We start from the raw sequence: 18,421 nt of genomic DNA, 5'->3' as shown, positions 1-18,421 counted from the left end.
GCTTGAGGATGCTTGAGGTGAATTTTAGTTCATTATTAATCAGTAACTGTAAAAATTATAGCAATCTCAGTTTTATATGGTTAAATTTATTCTGACCCATTTTTTTTTTTTTTTAATTAAACATTGGTCTCCCATAGTAGCAAGCATAGATTTAAATAATTATAAACACAGTTAAAACAATACATAATGGTACCTTAATACCATGGTAAAAATATAATTACATGTTTTCATAGGTAGCCTATTTGTATGAAAAACGGTAGTCTAAAAACATTCAGTATAAATGCACACATGCTATAGCTTAATCACAAATACATACATACTATAATTATATACCATTACTCCTGTAATAAAATTCAGTGTGAATATCCCATATTTCTGACACAATACCATGTTGCAGTGAGTGTTACTACAGTAAATCCATGGTAAATGATGGCGATGTGTAGATTGAAAAGCCTTCTGACTGTCTCGTTGCACACAGCTTTAAACTAGTTTGAATCACAGAGTCATTTGTGTTCATCGCTGAATTCAGTGTTTTACACTGGATCTCACAGCCTTGTTTAGTGCTCACGTGACGGAGTAAATGCATCTTCTCTAGTGAGCTCACGCAGCACCGCAGTTTGAACTTTGCTCCGAGCAGATAAACGGTCCATGTGGTGCGATTCAAATGAGTCGCGCTGTTTTGTTCTGCTTTTGGCACATAAAAAGTATATTGAACATTTATTGAACTCTTGATATCGTTTTATTGAGGAAAATTACATCGCGATAATTATCGTTATCAAATTATCGCCCAGTCCTAAATGTAATATTGTAATGAGTGGGGCGGGGCTGAGAGCCATGGGAATGGAACGAGGCCGGTGGAGTATAATGATAATGAGCGACACCTGCGCCACTCACCAGTCTCGAGTCCCACGGAGGAGCTCCGGAAGGATAAAAGGAGGAGCGACGACAGTGGAAAACGAGAGAGAACCAGGCCTGGACTTTATTTTGTGTTTTGTGTGCGGCAGTCGTCCATGAGGGGCTGCTGCCTTACTTTTGTGTTTGTTTATTTTATAATTAAAGTGGTAAGGGTTTGCCGGTTCCCGCCGCCTTCTTCCTGTTCTACGAACTGTGTTACACTGGTGCCGAAACCCGGAAGTAAGGAGGGACACGCTGTCAGAAGAGCCCTCGCTCCTGAGCGGGATCGCAGTGCTGAGGAGGTCAGGCAGCACGAAGGAGCGGACGACTGTGGCTGCCCGAGGCGGTGGTGCTGGAGCGATAGTACAGTAGGTGGGACGGAAGGCTTGCTGCCGTGCTCCGGGGTCCGAGAGGGAGCGGAGGAGTCGGCACCGTTCACCAGGAGGTCGGAGCCTGCTGCCGTCTGCCATGTTGGGGAGAAGCAGGGAATGGGGGACTTGCTGCCGGCTGCCCTCAGGCCGGAGGAGCCATCGCCATCCACCAGGAGGCGGAGAAGCGTTGAGCTGCCCACCAAGGATGTCCAGTACCATCGCATGGTACCAATGTAACACAGGTTGTAGAACGGGACGAAGGAGGCGGGAACCGCGAACACTTACCACTTTAATTATAAAATAAACAAACACAAAAGTGAGGCGGCAGCCCCTCACGGACGACTCCCACACACAAAACACAAAATAAAGTCCAGGCTTTATTAATAAAGTCCGCTCCTCCTTTTATCCTTCCGGAGCTCCTCTGTGGGACTCGAGACCAGTGAGTGGCGCAGGTGTTGCTCATTATCATTATACTCCACCAGCCTCGTTCCGTTCCCACGGCTCTCGGCCCCGCCCAACTCATTACAAATACATATTCCTAGTCTTATTGTATATAGTTTATCAAAGCACATTATTTCAAAGGGAAAAAAAGAAAACTTTTATGACAACTCATAATCATTCATCATAATGCAATTACTAGGCATATCAGTTTCATCAAATAGTCAGTAATTAAACCAAATTAGTCACAAATAATTGTGCATATCAACATTTGCTGAGAAAAGCCCTCAATTTAAGATAATTAAAAACTAATATTATCTAATCGTGGCTGATAAGTAAAGCATTCAATAAACTTCAAATAACAAGTGGCTTTGTATGTCAGTATATTATTTCTGTTATTCCCATTTCCATTTTAATGTTTACCAGTAGCCAAATACTATAGCTGTTCAGGTATCGTTTTTAGGCTGATGTTTTAGGTAACGTGGCTTTTCTAAGATGCGGATAGTCTACAATTTAATGCCGGTTAACCTTCATGTAATAAAGGTTACAGCAATAATAGCCGTAATAACAGATTTTTAAAAAGAACCGTCACCATTGTAATATGTCAAGATGCTCTCGAGGGTGAACTTGACCTTCAGCTTCCACCTTCTGGACAAACGCCTCCTCAAATGTGGGTGTCAAAGATGTTTCAGAAGGTTTTTTGGTCTGTTTTAAATTATTAAAATTAAAAATAGGTTGTGAATGCTGTTTCATATTGACTTTAAATGTTGCATTATTTTTTTTTGTCCAGTTGAGTGTAAGGTTTTTATGTTGGGGATAAGATTGTATTGTGTGTCTGTCTAGATGTCTTTGTGTGCTTTCACAGTCCGAATCAGATATCAGCTGGCACACAGATACTATTCAATGTAACCTGTGACATTTAAGTCTTAAAAGACAAGCGGACACTTTAATCAATCCACCAGTCACAATGAAACATATCTTAGTTAATTCAGCAGTCTATAATCTTTATCTCTTTAACATTGTTAAACAATATGTTACAATTACAAACAGTGTTAATAAGGTTCCTGTTTTACCTTAATAGAATATGTCCATTATAATGAATACATTTAGATCAATATATAATTTACATTTCCCCTGATTTTCATTTTTTTTACCTGCTGATCTAATGAAGCATTAGAGCAGATTCTGTAGGTTCATGTACATGTAAAAGATCATGTTTAAGTGGTCATGAACTGCCTTTTTATTATTATTATTATTATTATTGTGTACATTTCTCTGAGGTCCAATTATAATGTTATCAAGATTTTTTACACCAAAACATAATAATTTAGAAGTAATAGGCTATTTGCTGTCCTGTTTTTTACCCCCCTCATCAGAACGCTCAAATTTGAACACTTGTTTAATTCGGCAGAATTAAACACCTACTTCTGTGATTGGCTAATGGTTGTGTATGTTTGACAGCTGTGGCGGGACGAGCAAGCGACAGACACAGTAGGCCTGACATCAGACCTCGGAGAGGCTTTTATTAAACATAAAATAACCAAAAGTCCAAAAAGGAGTAAATAAAGTGTATATAAAGGGGCAGCGGCTTCCTTCAGCGGCTATGACCTCCTTTGCTCACGGCACTTCTGGGGGATTCAACGGCCCGGCATCCTCGCCCATCAGCAGTCTAACGGGTGCGGTACTTGCCTGGACCGCGGGTCCGGCAGCTCGTTGCTTCTGACAGCGCTTGTTCCTCTCAACGCTCCCTTCCTGGACCCACGAGGACACCAGCATGCATGCACAGGGAAGAGACCGGTCTCCCGAGGAGAGGCGTGCTCTGCATTTCAACAGCTGCGGTGATGACACCAGCCAGACCTAGCTATTTCGCACACCCACACCCGACGGGAGTCTGGTGAAGGGCAGCGATTAAGGGACGGGGGGATGCTGATAAGTAGGGGGAGGCAGGCGACTCCCCAAAGCGACATAGTCGTCATAAGGCTGCCGTCCACACGGTAGTGCTACCTTCCTCAGCCAGGCTCCAGCGGTCGGAGTGGGCGGGGATTCCTCTCCGGGCAACTCCCTCTCGCAACGCACCAGACCAGGGACAGAGAACCCGGAATTTAGTTGACAGCTTCAACCAACCGCAGGGTAAGTGGTAATAAATGAAACTTCACTTACCCCCTTGGCGGCTGGGAGGCCGTCACGTTGTTTCTCCGCCCCGGTCCGGGTTTTTGCGAGCGAAAGGGGATGACGTCATCAGGTGTTGCCCGACTGTGCTGTCTAGGCTCCGCCCTGCCCGCATTCTCCACCAGTGTGTCAGGCCTCGGAGAGGCTTTTATTAAACATAAAATAAACAAAAGTGTCCAAAAAGGGGTAAATAAAGTGTCCAAATTAAACAGGGTATCTGGTGTCCTTGTCATGCTAGGGATTCCGTGAAGGAGGGGCATTGTTCGAAAGGGAAGGGTCCAGGTAAGGGGTGGAGTCCGTTGGCCGCATGCGCTCCCCTCTCAGGTCCGCGCCTCTAGGGGCGGTGACTTCCTTCAGCAGCTACGACATCCTTGGCTCACAGCACTTCTGGGGGATTCAATGGCCCGGCATCCTTGCCCGTCAACCATCAAACGGGTGCAATACTCGTCCGGATCGTGGGTTCTCACTGATGCGGTCTGGAGCTTCTTTAAAAATAAAGTTCATCAACTCTTTCCTAATGTTGAGATCAGTAGGAAGGTAATGCAGGTAATTTATTTCACAACGTGGCCCTGTACAGCATCCTCTTGTCTTCGGAGCAATCTTTATTGTTTGGTTTTTGCGTAGACCTATGTTTGATTCTCTGATTTTTAAACTACATGTGGGTGGGGCTAAACAGGCAGTGATGTAGAAGTAGGCGTTGATCTTCTACAGAGGCGTTGTTTAGCCACACTATCACATCATAAAGTGGCACTGTCCACAACCGGTCGTTTTGGCAGATTGGCTTCAATATAAGCTGTTTTTAGACTAACAAGAACGTTTTGAGTTCTGAAACTTACAGGATGTTTTGTAGTACAATGACCTCTTGTATGTCAAAAGATCAAGGGAATTTTGATTTCTCAGTTCATGACAACTTTAAGAGTCTTGTAAGTTGACTTTTTTTTCTACCTGATCTCATGACGGAAAACTTACCTGTGGGAACTTTTCCACAAGATGCGAAATATGTACCAATAAGTACATATCACTGCAGTTTCCAATAGAAATTCACACTAGAGGTGGTAAAACAATCACTTTTGTACACAGTTATGATTACAGCCTGCTTGGCAGCTCAGCCAGCACGGAACTGGACTTAGGATATGGTATGAGTCACGTTCAAACCCAGTGGACATTTCCACATTTAGTATGTCACCAAACATACATAGTATTTCGGGTCTTGCGAAAAAAGTTTGTTTGAAAAAGTTAGTTCGTTGAAACAGATACAATTTTTGTCATGAGATGTAGTTGTTTTTTTTTTTCTTTCTTTCTTTTTGTTACTGAATCAAAAACGTACAGCATAACCAATGTGATTTAGTCTGAGTCAGTTTCATAAACATGCAGCGTGACCCAAGTATCTTCTTCTAATTCCTTAAAGAATTTTTTCTTGTGAGTTGTTTTTTTTTAGTGAGTCAAAACCATACAGCACTGCCCACATGGTGCATTGTGGTTCACAAATGACTCTTACAAGTCATTGACTTTTAGTGAATTAAAACATGAAGCATGACCGTAGTAGTCAGATTTCCAAACAAATGATTCATGTGAGTCAGTTTCTTTTTAGTGAATTGAAATGTCACCAATGTAGCCTGATTCTCAAAACAAATGAGTCTTATGGGCCTTTTTGGGGTTCATCGATCTTTCTCCTAATGAGCTGATGATCTGAATCAGGTGCGTTAAATGAAGGAGACATACAAAATGTGCAGAGCAGTGGGCCCTGAGGACTGAAGCGGAGAACCACTGGGCTAGACAGCATTACAAAAACAGTAAGGCAACTGTTTTTGTTAAACAATAGCTCCAGTGGTATAAGTGTTAAAGTGCGTAGTGGTGACTTTTTTTACACGATTGCCCCAGGTTCGAATCCGCCTTTTGCTGAACTCTTTCTTCTTCCTTTTTACATCATATATCAAATCAAAACGGTGTTTATTTTCAATGAAAAATTAAGAAAATTATAAAGTTTAAAATAAAAGGCCTTATAGGTGTTTATCAGATAAAGTTAGGGGCAGGTGTAGGGATCGCTTCATTGTCCCAAGACGGCATCCATTTAATAATTTTAATAAAAATGATCATTTACACTCAATGTGTTATTATTGCATGTTGTTTTATAAAGCTGAGGTGCAAATATCTGCCACTTGTATAAGAGTATAGGAGGCATCTAAGTAATTTTATTGCAAAGAATTTTTACATAAGGGAAAACATAATCCATTGCTATTTGCACTTGGTGTAAACAGCATCTATTGGCATTTGCACTTAGTGCAAATAGCTGTTGCCATATAGTTTTCAATTCATGTGTATACATTAGAACTAGATTTATTTAATGTCACTTTTTCTGTTTAATTTCAATATCATTCAAATTGAGATTTATGCATTTTGTTTTTTAAATGAAATATTTGGATAGCTTTTAATCTTTATTAATCTTTTTTTAGTAGCATGTGGTGTAGCTAACTGCATTTAAAAAAATATTAGCTTGACTGCTACTTTTATGATTAGCTTGTAGCTTAAAAAGCTATAGTTTCGCCGGTGTGTTTTGACCAGGCAGCCGACTGTACTTATCGTTTTAAGAGCTTGATTATTATTGATGCAATAAGGCATTTTGTAACAAATAGCTTTTCAGCGGCTAGTTAACAGACATGCTTTTAGCCCTAGCCTGATATGAGTTAAATTGGTGTAATAAATTGGTCCCTGAAACTGAGCAGCATTGAGATCATAACCTGCGAGAGCCAATCTGGCTGTGACAGGATTCTGTTCGCACGTACAAAAAGATTGAGCTCAGCGATGCTCCCCCAGCGCACCCTTGTTAACAAACTGGTCAGGTACGCAGGAGACTACAGCGCTGATAATTTTACCAATAAATAAGCTTAGTGGGTGCTAACGTATGGCAAAACTGCTCTCGTGCAGGAAAATTCTGCAATGTATGCAATGTTGTCAAGTTTTTGGGTCACTACCTCCACTGTAGAGCGGCTGTGATTGTTGTGTTACACAGTTCAAGAGCACAGATGGGATTTTACGCTAGAACATAGGGCGCCATGAGATCTTGGTGTATGTGCAATTGGCAGTTTTTTATTTATTTCATTTAGTCTCTAGAGGATGAAAAAGCAGTCTTTTTTGGATACCCACAGCACTCGAAAAATATACAAACATTCTGTGTGATGACTCACTTGGTTTGTATCTAGGAAGCATTCTCTACTTCCATATAGGTTATAAATACAGTGCACAATTCATGCTGAAATTCCCTTGAAACAGACCTGAAATGTCAGGTGGAATGAAAATGTTGCAGAAAACATACTGGCATATAATGTACAAAAACAGAAATATAAAAACTTGAATGAATCAAATTCTAGTTAAAATCCTAAAGCAAATTGATTCTTTTATTGAATGATTTATATGAATCATTTGTATTTGAATGAATCAAAAACCTACGGTGTGTAGTCTGATTCACAACCCTGATAGCACACATACATCTCGGAGACATCTATTTGATGTCTGCATTTACATCTACAAAAGTTTTTTTTTTTTTTTTTTTTTTTTTTTTTTTTTTAGAGTGTTTGTTCATCTGCAAAACGTCTGTAGGACATTTTCTATCAGATGTCAAATAGACGTCTATTAGATGTCTTTAAGATGTTTATGATTTAGAATGTTTGTAAAACCGACATCTTACAGACGTCTGTCAGAAGTTTGTACACAGCAGATGCTTTCCAGATCAAGAGATCTTTAACAGACATCTTGCAGACACGCCAGTGTGCTATCTGGGAAACAAATGGTTTATATGAGTCAGCTCTTTTTAGTGATTCAAAAACAGCATGACCAGTGTAATGCAGTCTGACTAACAAATAAATGATTCATATGAGCTGGATCTTTTAGTGAATCAATACACAGCACAAAAGATGTGGTTTAGTCTGATTTAAAAACAAATTATTCATATGAGGCAGTTCTTTTTAGTGCCAAATCCTGAAACCAATGAGTCTTAGTAGCTGATTCTTTGTTATTGACTGAATTATAGAAGTCTGTTCAAACGAATGATTAAATGATTCAAGTGAATGAGTCGGTTCTTTTTAGTTAATCAAAAACAGCATGATCAATGTGACAACTAACAAACAAATGATTAATATGAGTCAGTTCTTTTTAGTGCAAAATCCTGAAACATATAAGTAATAGCAGTGAATCTTTGCAGTGAATCAAAAACAGCATGACCAATGTGATGTAGTCTGACTAACAAACAAATGATCCATATGAGCTGTTTCTGTTAGTGAATCAATACATAGAGCACAAGCAATGGGGTGTAACATATAAGTCTTAGTAGCTGATTATTTTTATTGAATGATTTATATGAGTCGATTATTTTTGATGAATCAAAAACCTACAGAATGACCAATGTGGTGTCTGATTAACAAACAAAAGATTCTTATGAAGCAGTTATTTTTATTGAATCCAAACAGCATGACCAACTTGATGTAGGCTGACTAACTAACAAATGATTCATATGAGTCAGTTCTTTTAGTGAATCAATACATGCAGCAAAAACTGTGTTGTGTAGTCTAATATAAAAAACAAACAATTCACATAAGTCATTTCTTTTAGTGCCTGAAACAAATGAATCTTAGTAACTGATTATTTTTAATGAATGAGTTATATGAATAGGTTCTTTTAAGTGAATCAAAAATGCAGCGTGACCAATGAGATGTAGTCTGATTCACAAACAAATAATTCACTCCTGACATCTGAGCTGCTGAAGATGCAGTGGATTACATTTGTTTGTAAAGGGAATGTGCCTCCCGATCTACATATATCCGTCTATGTTCGCACAAATCATTCGTGATCCAGCTTCACTTAAAGCAGAAGTGAGTATAAGGGTTTTTTATGAATCTGTGCGATTGCCTTTCCTAATGTGCTAGTTAGCAAGTTTAGCGGCTAAATACGCCTAAATACGGCTAAAGTAAACAGGCTCGTCACTCCACAGAGAGAAGAGAGGGGCGGGGCGAGCAGAGCTCATTTGCATTTAAAGCAGCCTCGACCAGAATGAGATGATTTTTGCAGAGCTGATTTTGTCAAGGTAAAAAGGGTGTTGTTTTACACTACCATTGAGAATTTTTAACCAAAGTATATTATAGATTTTTCATTAAGACCCTAAAGAATCGTATCAACTTGTGGAAAATGGGCAACAAATGAATGGGATCTTTTTAGCATCAAATCCTGAACAAATTAATGGTAGTATCTGATTATTTTAACTTAATTATTTATATGAGTCGGTTCTTTTCAGTAAATCAAAAACCTACAGCGTGACCAATGTGCTATAGTCTGATTCACAAATAAATGATTCATATGAGTCAGTTCTTTTTAGTGCCAAATCCTAAAACCAATGTGTCTTAGCTGGTTATTTTTTATTGAATGATTCATATGAGTCAGTTCTTTTGGGTGAAGTAAAAAAAAGCAACAGTGCGATAAGCGTGGTGTAGTCTGATTCACAAACAAATGACTCTTATAAGACAGCACTTTTTAGTGAGTCAAAAACATGCATCATGACCAGAGTAGCCTGATACACAAACAAATTACTCTTATGAGCCAAAACATGATTTTTGACAAAATGACTCCTTAAAAAGATGAGTAACCAATTAGAATCCATTTGAAACACTGCACTATTTACTTTACAGCTTTTGCAAAGAAGAGAAACTAAAAATTAATCAGAATTAAACACAAGCTGGGAAATCTGTATTGATAACCAACCCTTAAAAAATCACCACCAAGGCTGCCATTTGTGCTGTGATTTTATATTGCCTCATAAAAGCGTATCCTTCAAAAGGCTGAATTGAAAAACAGGTTCCCAGCACATTTTGTTCAGTATTTTCTCAGCCCAAACTGCTATAAAAAGCAGCATGATTATAAATAAGTTGCATTTGTGCATCATTTGTCTGTAAGCACATGACAAACGAGGCACTTCCTTCCTAGCATCTAAAGGCGTTACTTCGCTTAAGGTTCAATTTTTTATGATAATGTTTCACCTCGCCAATAAAACAAATAGCTTTTTCCCTACAGCATATTGGTGTGATTTCTCTCTGAGAGCATTGTTTTCTTATATTTCCTTTTTGGAGAAGTTATTAAATGATTGACTGCTTTGTAGCAAGCGTGCGCTAAAAGCGTTAGCAAGCTTAGCAGCCGTGTTATTTAGATTGCAGTATATACTGCAGTGTTTTATTGCTGTTGGATTGGAGGACGCAGTTGCCTCAAGGGCATTATTCTAATAACATTTTGAAATGCGTGTTTCTGTTGAAATATCAGCACTTCATAAGCAAGGTGTGTTTTAAAACTCAAACACAGAGTTGCCGTTTAGCGCTAAACTGTGATCGATAGTGCTTTTCTTTATTTCCAGACAAGTAATGTTGAGAAATCAACAAAATCGAATATGACAACAATAAACCGCACTGCAAAAATGGAGACTGGCTTTGATTTGTGTGGCACCGGAGAGAAAAAGATTCTCAGTTGTTCGCTAAATTATGGGTCTTTTAATTTGAACGTTTTTATTGTGCCGCAGCTGCACAAAGACCTCTATTGTATTTTCTTTGTGTTTCTTTATTAGCAGCTCTTTTCTCCTGAAAGCTATTTTTGAGGGTCTTTGATGGCCTGGAATACCTTTGTAATAACTTGAGACTTCACTGGTGGCCCTAATATCATACAGAAAGGAAAGGCCCTCGACGGCATGCAAATGAAGCGAGCGCGTGTGAAGTGTGTTTGAGTAATGAATTAAGGTGCAGAGGGATCTGACGCATGTCATCTTCAGCGGAAAGAAGAAAAAAAAAAGCAACAAAGATGTGGTTTCTTGTCGAATGAACAGAAGGCAGGACGCAAATGAGAACACTTCAAAAACGGCTTTAAAATCAATAACCAGAAGTCGCAACTGTCTCCGCATTGTAACACGATGAAGAGATTTTTTAATTTATTTCTTTTTAATGAAATCTGACATAGGCTTTAAAGTGATAGATTAGCCAAACATGAGGAATTCTGTTATTTATGCACATTCATGTTCCTCCAAATTGATACACTGTGATTTTTGTTCATGAAACACAAACTAATAACTATTACGCAACAGCCAAACACTGACCAGAATCTGTCAAGCTCCAAAAAAAGACAGAAAAACAATGTAAAAACAGTACAGAATGTTCTGCTGCTTGAATTTTCAGTCGTTTTCTCTCATGAAGCTATCGTATGACTTGGAATATAGTGTATATGGATCAATATATGATGCTTTTTGGCTTGTTTGGAGCTTTTATGGCAGGAACGGTGTAACATTTACTTTTGTGTTCCAGAGGAAGAGAAATAACAGCATTGAGGTTTGAAAAAAACATGAGGTTTGCTTTACTGCATGACCCATGTGTGTAACAGCACCGTATTCTTAATGAAAAAGGTATGGAAGCGAAAAACATCTTCCAGCCTGACTTTCCAGTGACCTCTGCGGAATTAAAGGCTGGATTTTTTTTCTGCTTTCTGGTTCAACAGTTTAAATTTTGCGTGCTTGGTCAGTGAAAACATTTCTGAGTTCAACCAACATTTTGTTGAATAAATATTACTTACACTATCAGGAAAAATAAAATAAAATACAAATATTTTATATTTTTACATGAACAATGCAGTCAATGTTCTGTTTATTAAAGCCAGGTATGAATCTCATCAATACTTCAAAATAATAACTCCGTAACGCAGTAACAATTTAAGCAATATATTTTGTTTTGGGAACTTATGTTATATCTAAGTGTGTATGTTGTTTACTTACTTTTTTAAATTAGTCTTCGCATTAAAGAAGAAGTCCACTGCCAGAACAACAATTTACACATAATTTACTCACCCCCTTGTCATCCAAGATGTTCATGTCTTTCTGTCTTCAGTCGTGAAGAAATTATGGTTTTTGAGGAAAACATTTCAGGATTTTTCTTCATATAATGGACTTCATTGGTGCCCTGAAATTGAACTTTCAAAATGCAGTTTAAATGCAGCTTCAAAGGGCTCTAAATGATCCCTGCCAAGGAATAAGGGTCTTACCTAGCAAAACAAAAAAAAAACAAAAAAAAAAAATTGTTTACTTTTTAAGCACAAAAGCTTGTGTAGCACAGGCTCTGGGATGCGCGTCCACGGGTGATTCTTGAACGATTAATTAATTCTGAACAAATCTTTAATGTGACTCTTGAAGAACGAGTCGTCTCGGGGAGCAACATCTTATTAGGTTCTGTACTGGAATTAGTTCACCTGTTTCGAGTCTTCGGGTTTTTCGAGTCGTTCGTTCATCTTATGGGGCTGTCACGTGATGCTGATTTTGCTAAAATGAATGAAATGACTCGAAAAAAAAGATTTGTTCATTTTGCTGAACGAGACTCAAAGGTCCGAGTCGGTAAAATGATCCGAACTTTCCATCACTACTACGAATCACATCTTCGAATCACCACAAGTTTATTGTCTGTGTACTCCGGCTTAAAAAGGCAGAGTATGTTGAAAAACTCCATATTATCTCCTCCAACTTCAGAATTGTCCGACATCATTGTACCTTTTTGTTTGTAAACAGCTTTGACTAACTTGCACTTTCTTAGTTTTTGCGCGTTCGCTTTGTAAACACTGGGTCTGTGGTTCCACCTATGTTCCGCATGACCTTTCGAAGTGATTCAGTAGTATGTGAACGTGCATCCCAGAGCCTGTGCTACACAAGCTTTTGTGCAATTTTTTATTTTCTGAAAAAAATGACAGATCGTTTCTCTAGATAAGACCCTTCTTCCTCGGCTGGGATCATTTAGAGCCCTTTGAAGCTGCATTTAAAATACATTTTGGAAGTTTGAAATCAGGCCACCAATAAAGTCCATTATATGGAGAAAAATGCTGAAATGTTTTCCTCAAAAAACAATTTCTTCACGACTGAAGACAGAAAGACATGAACATATTGGATGACAAGGGGGTGAGTAAATTATTTGTGAACTGCTGTTCTGGAGTTGTTGTGGAGTTCTCCTTTAATGCCATAATATTGCTCATTCTGACTGATTCGTGAACGCAAAATGTGCACGAACACAAGAGGCAGGATTTATCACATGAACCAATCACAGTCGAACATAACCAGTCATATCCAATCATATCACGATGGAGACACTGCCTACTCTCACGTGACTTTAATTAGGGGGTCTTGAAAGTCAGTGGGTTTAGGGGAGGCGAGAGACGTGGACTCCCGGTGTTACTTTATCTGCTGGTGTCGCTGTTGGACAATGTTATAAGCTCTCATAAACAGCAATTCTTTACTTTTAGCGAGTGATACTGTAACCCTAACCTAATCCTAAATAATCTGCCATTAGATTATACTTTTAATGCTAAAATATGTTATTTGAACATTAAATCCTCATTAAATGTCGAAATGCATATGTATACATTAACACTGCTTGAAGTAATGGTGTCTGTATGATGCTTAGTCATGATACGTGGAGTTATTAAGTACGGTATTAGTGTGTGGGAAATGCATTAACAAGAGCCAGGCTTTTTTCTGAACTAATGCTTATGAGTGTTGAGTTGTGCATTATGAGCACCATAGTTCAGGAAAAACTCTCTGATCGCTGTAGTCGAGAGATTCACAAAAGTGTTTGCTTTGACAAATGGTCAATTTGTAGTTGCTCTTAATGAACTTTAATGACTTTTCAAATGGTCATTTGAAGCAATAGAATACTTAATGTGGGTTTAATTGAGGCAAGATCTTCCACCATTTGCCTAAAGGAAAATCACTCCTTCCTCATTGTCAACCCCCAGGAAAATGTTGCATACTAAATATGATATTTTGATCATTGTAAACTTGGAGAGTACAATGTAATAATCAAGCATTAACTTCATCTATAGTAGATGATTTCACGGATCAGATTAAGTTATATGCCACAGTAACTGGATAGTTATAAAATTGTAAACAGTAAACAACAAAGTTATTTTTTTGTGATCTTAGGGCAGTGTCTGATTAAAAAAAAAATGTCTGCATTCAATAAAACAATTGTGCTTTAATAAATATAGATATAGACATACATGCATACACACTACTAATAATAAGACAAGTTATTCACATACAAATATATGTTATAACATACTTTTTTATTTATTTATTTCTTATGGCGCTATAATAAAAAAAAGTGCTACAATAAATAAAATAAGTAAATAAATATAGATTATATTCATATTTATATTACCCTTATAATAATAATAATAATAATAATAATAATAATAATAATAATAATAATAATAATAATAATAATAATAATAATAATAATAATAATAATAACGTAATTGTAAACAAACAGTTTTTATTTTTCAAATTATTTTTATAATATAAAAATGTAATAAAAATAACCTAAATATATTGAAAATATACAAATGTAAATATTAAAATATATTTTAAAAGTTATAAAAATAGATGTTGTATTGTAACATTACTAAAAACAAATTGTATGTGTTTATGAATTATCTTTATAACATATATTATAAAAATATAGATTATATTCATATAATAATAATAATAATAATAATAATAATAATAATATTTATTATTATTATTATTATTATTATTATTATTATTATTATTATTATTATTATTATTATATTAGTAAAACATCTAAATAAAAATAAACAATTTTAAATATATTTAAAACATTAAAAAAAAATTAAATTAAAAATATTGTAAAACAAATCTATCTATCTATCTATCTATCTATCTATCTATCTATCTATCTATCTATCTATCTATCTATCTATCTATCTATCCATCTATCTATCCATCTAGCTAGCTAGCTATATTCTACTGTAACATCACAACAACAAAAAAAAAAAAAACATTTACTCTACTGTTTATATATTAACACTCCATCCGTAGACTTTATTGCATTTACAGCACAGCTTATTCATGTTGTAAATTTTAGTAGAAATCAATAATGTCTTATGTATTGATTTTGACATTGGTTATGTTGATGGAGCCTTATAATAAAGAGTACAGTTTTGCCTGGACTTTTTTATGATGGGAAATAGCTCTCCAATGACTAGAGCTTACACAGTAGTATGTTATATATAAAATTCATTACTGAGAATTAACATAATGTCCATGATATTCTGAATTATGACATAATTAAATACATTTCTCTACAGTGATCATGTGGCCATAGATAATACATGCCCATGCTGGCTGAGTGTAATCTTAATTATGTTCATGTATTATCTGAGGAATACATGATAACGTTCAACTCTGCCCTGCCTGTCTTGCAGAATGATTCCCTCCACGAGTTACGACTTCCTGGTGCGAGACCTCGTATCCGGACGGGAGTATGACCTGTGCGTGCTGGCCGTCTACGATGATGGCGTGACCTCACTGACCGCCACGCGGCAGGTGGGCTGTGTCACATTCGTCACCGAGACCAAATACAGCCAGTGCCAGTCGCTCCACAGCCATTTCCTGGGCGGCACCATGATCATCATTATCGGAGGAATCATCGTGGCCTCCGTCCTCGTTTTCATCATCATCCTCATGATCCGGTATAAAGTCTACAGCCATCAGGGGGCAGACTCCGGAAAGGGAACCGCCATGACAAACGTGCGCTCGCAGACCAACGGGGGGCAAGCGGCGGGGCAGGTCCCGCGCTCCAGCTCCAAAATCGTGGAGGGCCAGGAGGCCACGGGAGCGGGTTTAGGAGGGGCCGCCGGGGGCGCTGCTAGTTTAAAAGACTCCACTGCCATGGTGCTGGTCACAGACTCTGAGACAACTGTGCAGATATCAGAGATGATCTGCGAGGACATAGTCTCCCCCACACAAAAGCACCATCCCAGGACTTGTATAGAGCTCAAGAGACGGCCTTCTCTGTCCTCTAAAGAGGGTACAAGCACAGACACACCAGGAGGTATGTACAGTGTAAACAATTATTTTTTTTTTCAAATTGTAATTGTATAATGCTGCGATATGGAGCTCACATCTCACTGATGCAGATTTTTCAAGTAGATGTTATCTTTATTAACAAACCGCATAGTTGTAGTCTAAACCACAACATTTTCACCTGAACAACTATATTCTGACACCAAAATTGTGTTATTTCTAAAATTACAGTGGATTTAGGCATCTGCCATGAGACTCGGTTTAAGAAAGCGTAGTGACACAAACGGTAAAAGAGTTGGAGTTCCGATATAACTAGAAAGTCACACTGCTTTCCGCCAAACAGATCTGAGTACCTGAAAGAACTGTTGTGTATGGATCATTCTATAATTGTGGGTACATCTCTTGTTTATGAAGTATATTTTTTTAAATATATTTTCATCAATATAAAGCCCTGATGCTTAATTTTCTAGTACACAATTATATTTTTCTCAATCGCACTAATATAATTTGAAAAAGCCATATCTTTTGTTCAAAAATTATGTTCATATCACATACAGCCCTGGTATTCAGCTGTCTGATTTTGTAAAGTTGCTCATTCTACTTTGCATTTAAGCATGAAAATCACCTCAAATATAAATTAATTTCATAGTTTTTCCTTCAGTTAGATTTGGTTATCAAGACATTTGGGTGTGCGATTCAAATAATAAGTGTTTATTGTGATATAACTTATTTCATTTGTGTCCAAAAAAAATTGCCAACTAAGTTACCCACTAGAACCCCCGCCCCCCCAAAAGTAATGGTTCATCCCATTCTCGCATGATTTGCACAGTATGATGATATTTCTTTAGAAACACATGGATGAAACAAGTTATGTTCTCTGTCTTTCCCCTAATATTGGTTAAATTAGCAAACATGTGTCAAGAGTGGATTAACTGACTGTCAACAGTGTTACACAAGTATTATTGCTGAAAGTTTTAACAAGACAATTTAACTAAAACTTATGTTTTGTTTATAAAAAAATATTTTTAAACATACCATGTGACCAGGACCAGTAGTTCTAGGCTTCCATGTTGAGTATAGGCCCAAAGCACTAAACTATGTCAACTAGGTTATACCTGTCAACTGTGTTACCCAGTAAAGGTAACATGGTGGACAGTAGCAAACATGGTATTTTATGCACATATTCCTACAGATCACCTTTATTTATACAGCACTTTTTACAATATAGATTGTTTAAAAGCAGCTATGTAAGGTCATAGGAAACAGAAAAAATGTACCCCCTAATTATAGAATGACCCATACATATATATATTTATATTTACATTAAATGGCATTGTCACTACAGTTTATGTAGATTCATCATAATCAATTTTATTTTAGGGTTGCGTTAAAGGAAATGTTAAAGGAATAAAGGAATTTACCCAACAATGAAAATTTGCTTTAAATTTACTCATCCTCAGGCAATCCAAGATGTAAATGAGTTTATTTATTCATCGTAACAGATTTGGAGACATGAAGTATTACATCACTTGCTCATCAATGGATCCATTGCGGTGAATGGGTGCCGTCAGAATGAGAGTCTAAATAGCTGATAAAAATATCACAAGTAATCCGCACAATGCCAGTTCATCACTTAACATCATGTGAAATGTTTGTAAAACACAAGTCCATGATCAAGACTCTTTTTAACTTTAAAGGAGATCTGTTATGCAAAAATCACTTTTATAAGGTGTTTGAACACAGCTGTGTGGCAGCAGTGTGTGAAAACAACCAACCTATAATGGTAAAATCCATCCACACATTTTTTATTGATTTATTTTTTGTATATATAATCCTAATAAATCATAAACAGTCTCTCAGAACAAGTGATTTTAGATTCTCCCTACATACACGTCATCATAGGGAGAAAGTCCCACCCATTTGTGACGATCTCTGTCCTATTAGCATAGACACAGCCCTGAGTAAAAAGCAGCAATCTGTCATTACTGGAGATTTACAAAGTCAACGCCAAAGAGGCATTACAAGTGTTATGTTTTCTGATGCACTACCAAACAGGAGTCTCCATAGATTCCCTCCATCTGAGCTGCTGAGAAATAGAAAAAAAAAAAAAAAAATCCCCTATATGTTTAGGGATCAATACCAATGCTTTGTGCATGAACGTCAGCTCCAGACAAAGTATCAAGCGTTTCTGAAAGCACTTTTTGGCACTCTGTAAGGCTAATGTTGCTAAAGCTATGGTTGTGTCTGGTTGTTTTCACTGATGCTGCCTTTCCATACTACCAGAAGAATCGTAAATACGAATGTGGTTGTTAAAAACTGCCTATGAAAGCAACATGAAGTTGACCGTTTAAATTTGTTGAACTCATAATCACAAGTGGGAATTATACAGTGTGTAATAGCATGCGATGGCACCATGAGTTACAGTATTTTTATTGTGCCGTGCTCCTCGTTTGTGTAATTCATAAATGTGCATTTATTATGCACAGTACAATCAGATGACTGACTTTTAAATTGAGTACGCTTTCTATAAAGATAACAGGCTTTTACTAATACTGGAATGTTTATTCTCAAAGGACAGCACCAGAGCATGAGCTCTTGAAGCTCTGCCCTCTTCTCCGGGAGCTCCAGCTCATTTGCATTTAAAGGGACAGACACAAAAACTGTAAAT

At 37.3% G+C, this 18,421-nt stretch overlaps 1 protein-coding gene across 3 annotated transcripts in view; it reads left to right on the top strand.

Moving 5' to 3' along the window:
* The window catches only part of zgc:172282 (leucine-rich repeat and fibronectin type III domain-containing protein 1-like protein), a 163,207-nt gene that overhangs the window by 122,631 nt on the left and 22,155 nt on the right, over nt 1-18,421 (top strand). For all 3 annotated transcript variants that reach the window (XM_051130073.1, XM_051130075.1, XM_051130074.1), the window contains exon 4: nt 15,153-15,781. In XM_051130073.1, the coding sequence (XP_050986030.1) occupies nt 15,153-15,781 (629 nt within the window). The remainder of the gene's footprint in view (nt 1-15,152; nt 15,782-18,421) is intronic.

Source organism: Labeo rohita, chromosome 15, assembly GCF_022985175.1.
Source record: "Labeo rohita strain BAU-BD-2019 chromosome 15, IGBB_LRoh.1.0, whole genome shotgun sequence".
NCBI lineage: Eukaryota > Metazoa > Chordata > Actinopteri > Cypriniformes > Cyprinidae > Labeo > Labeo rohita.
This window is presented reverse-complemented; position numbering and strand designations above follow the sequence as displayed.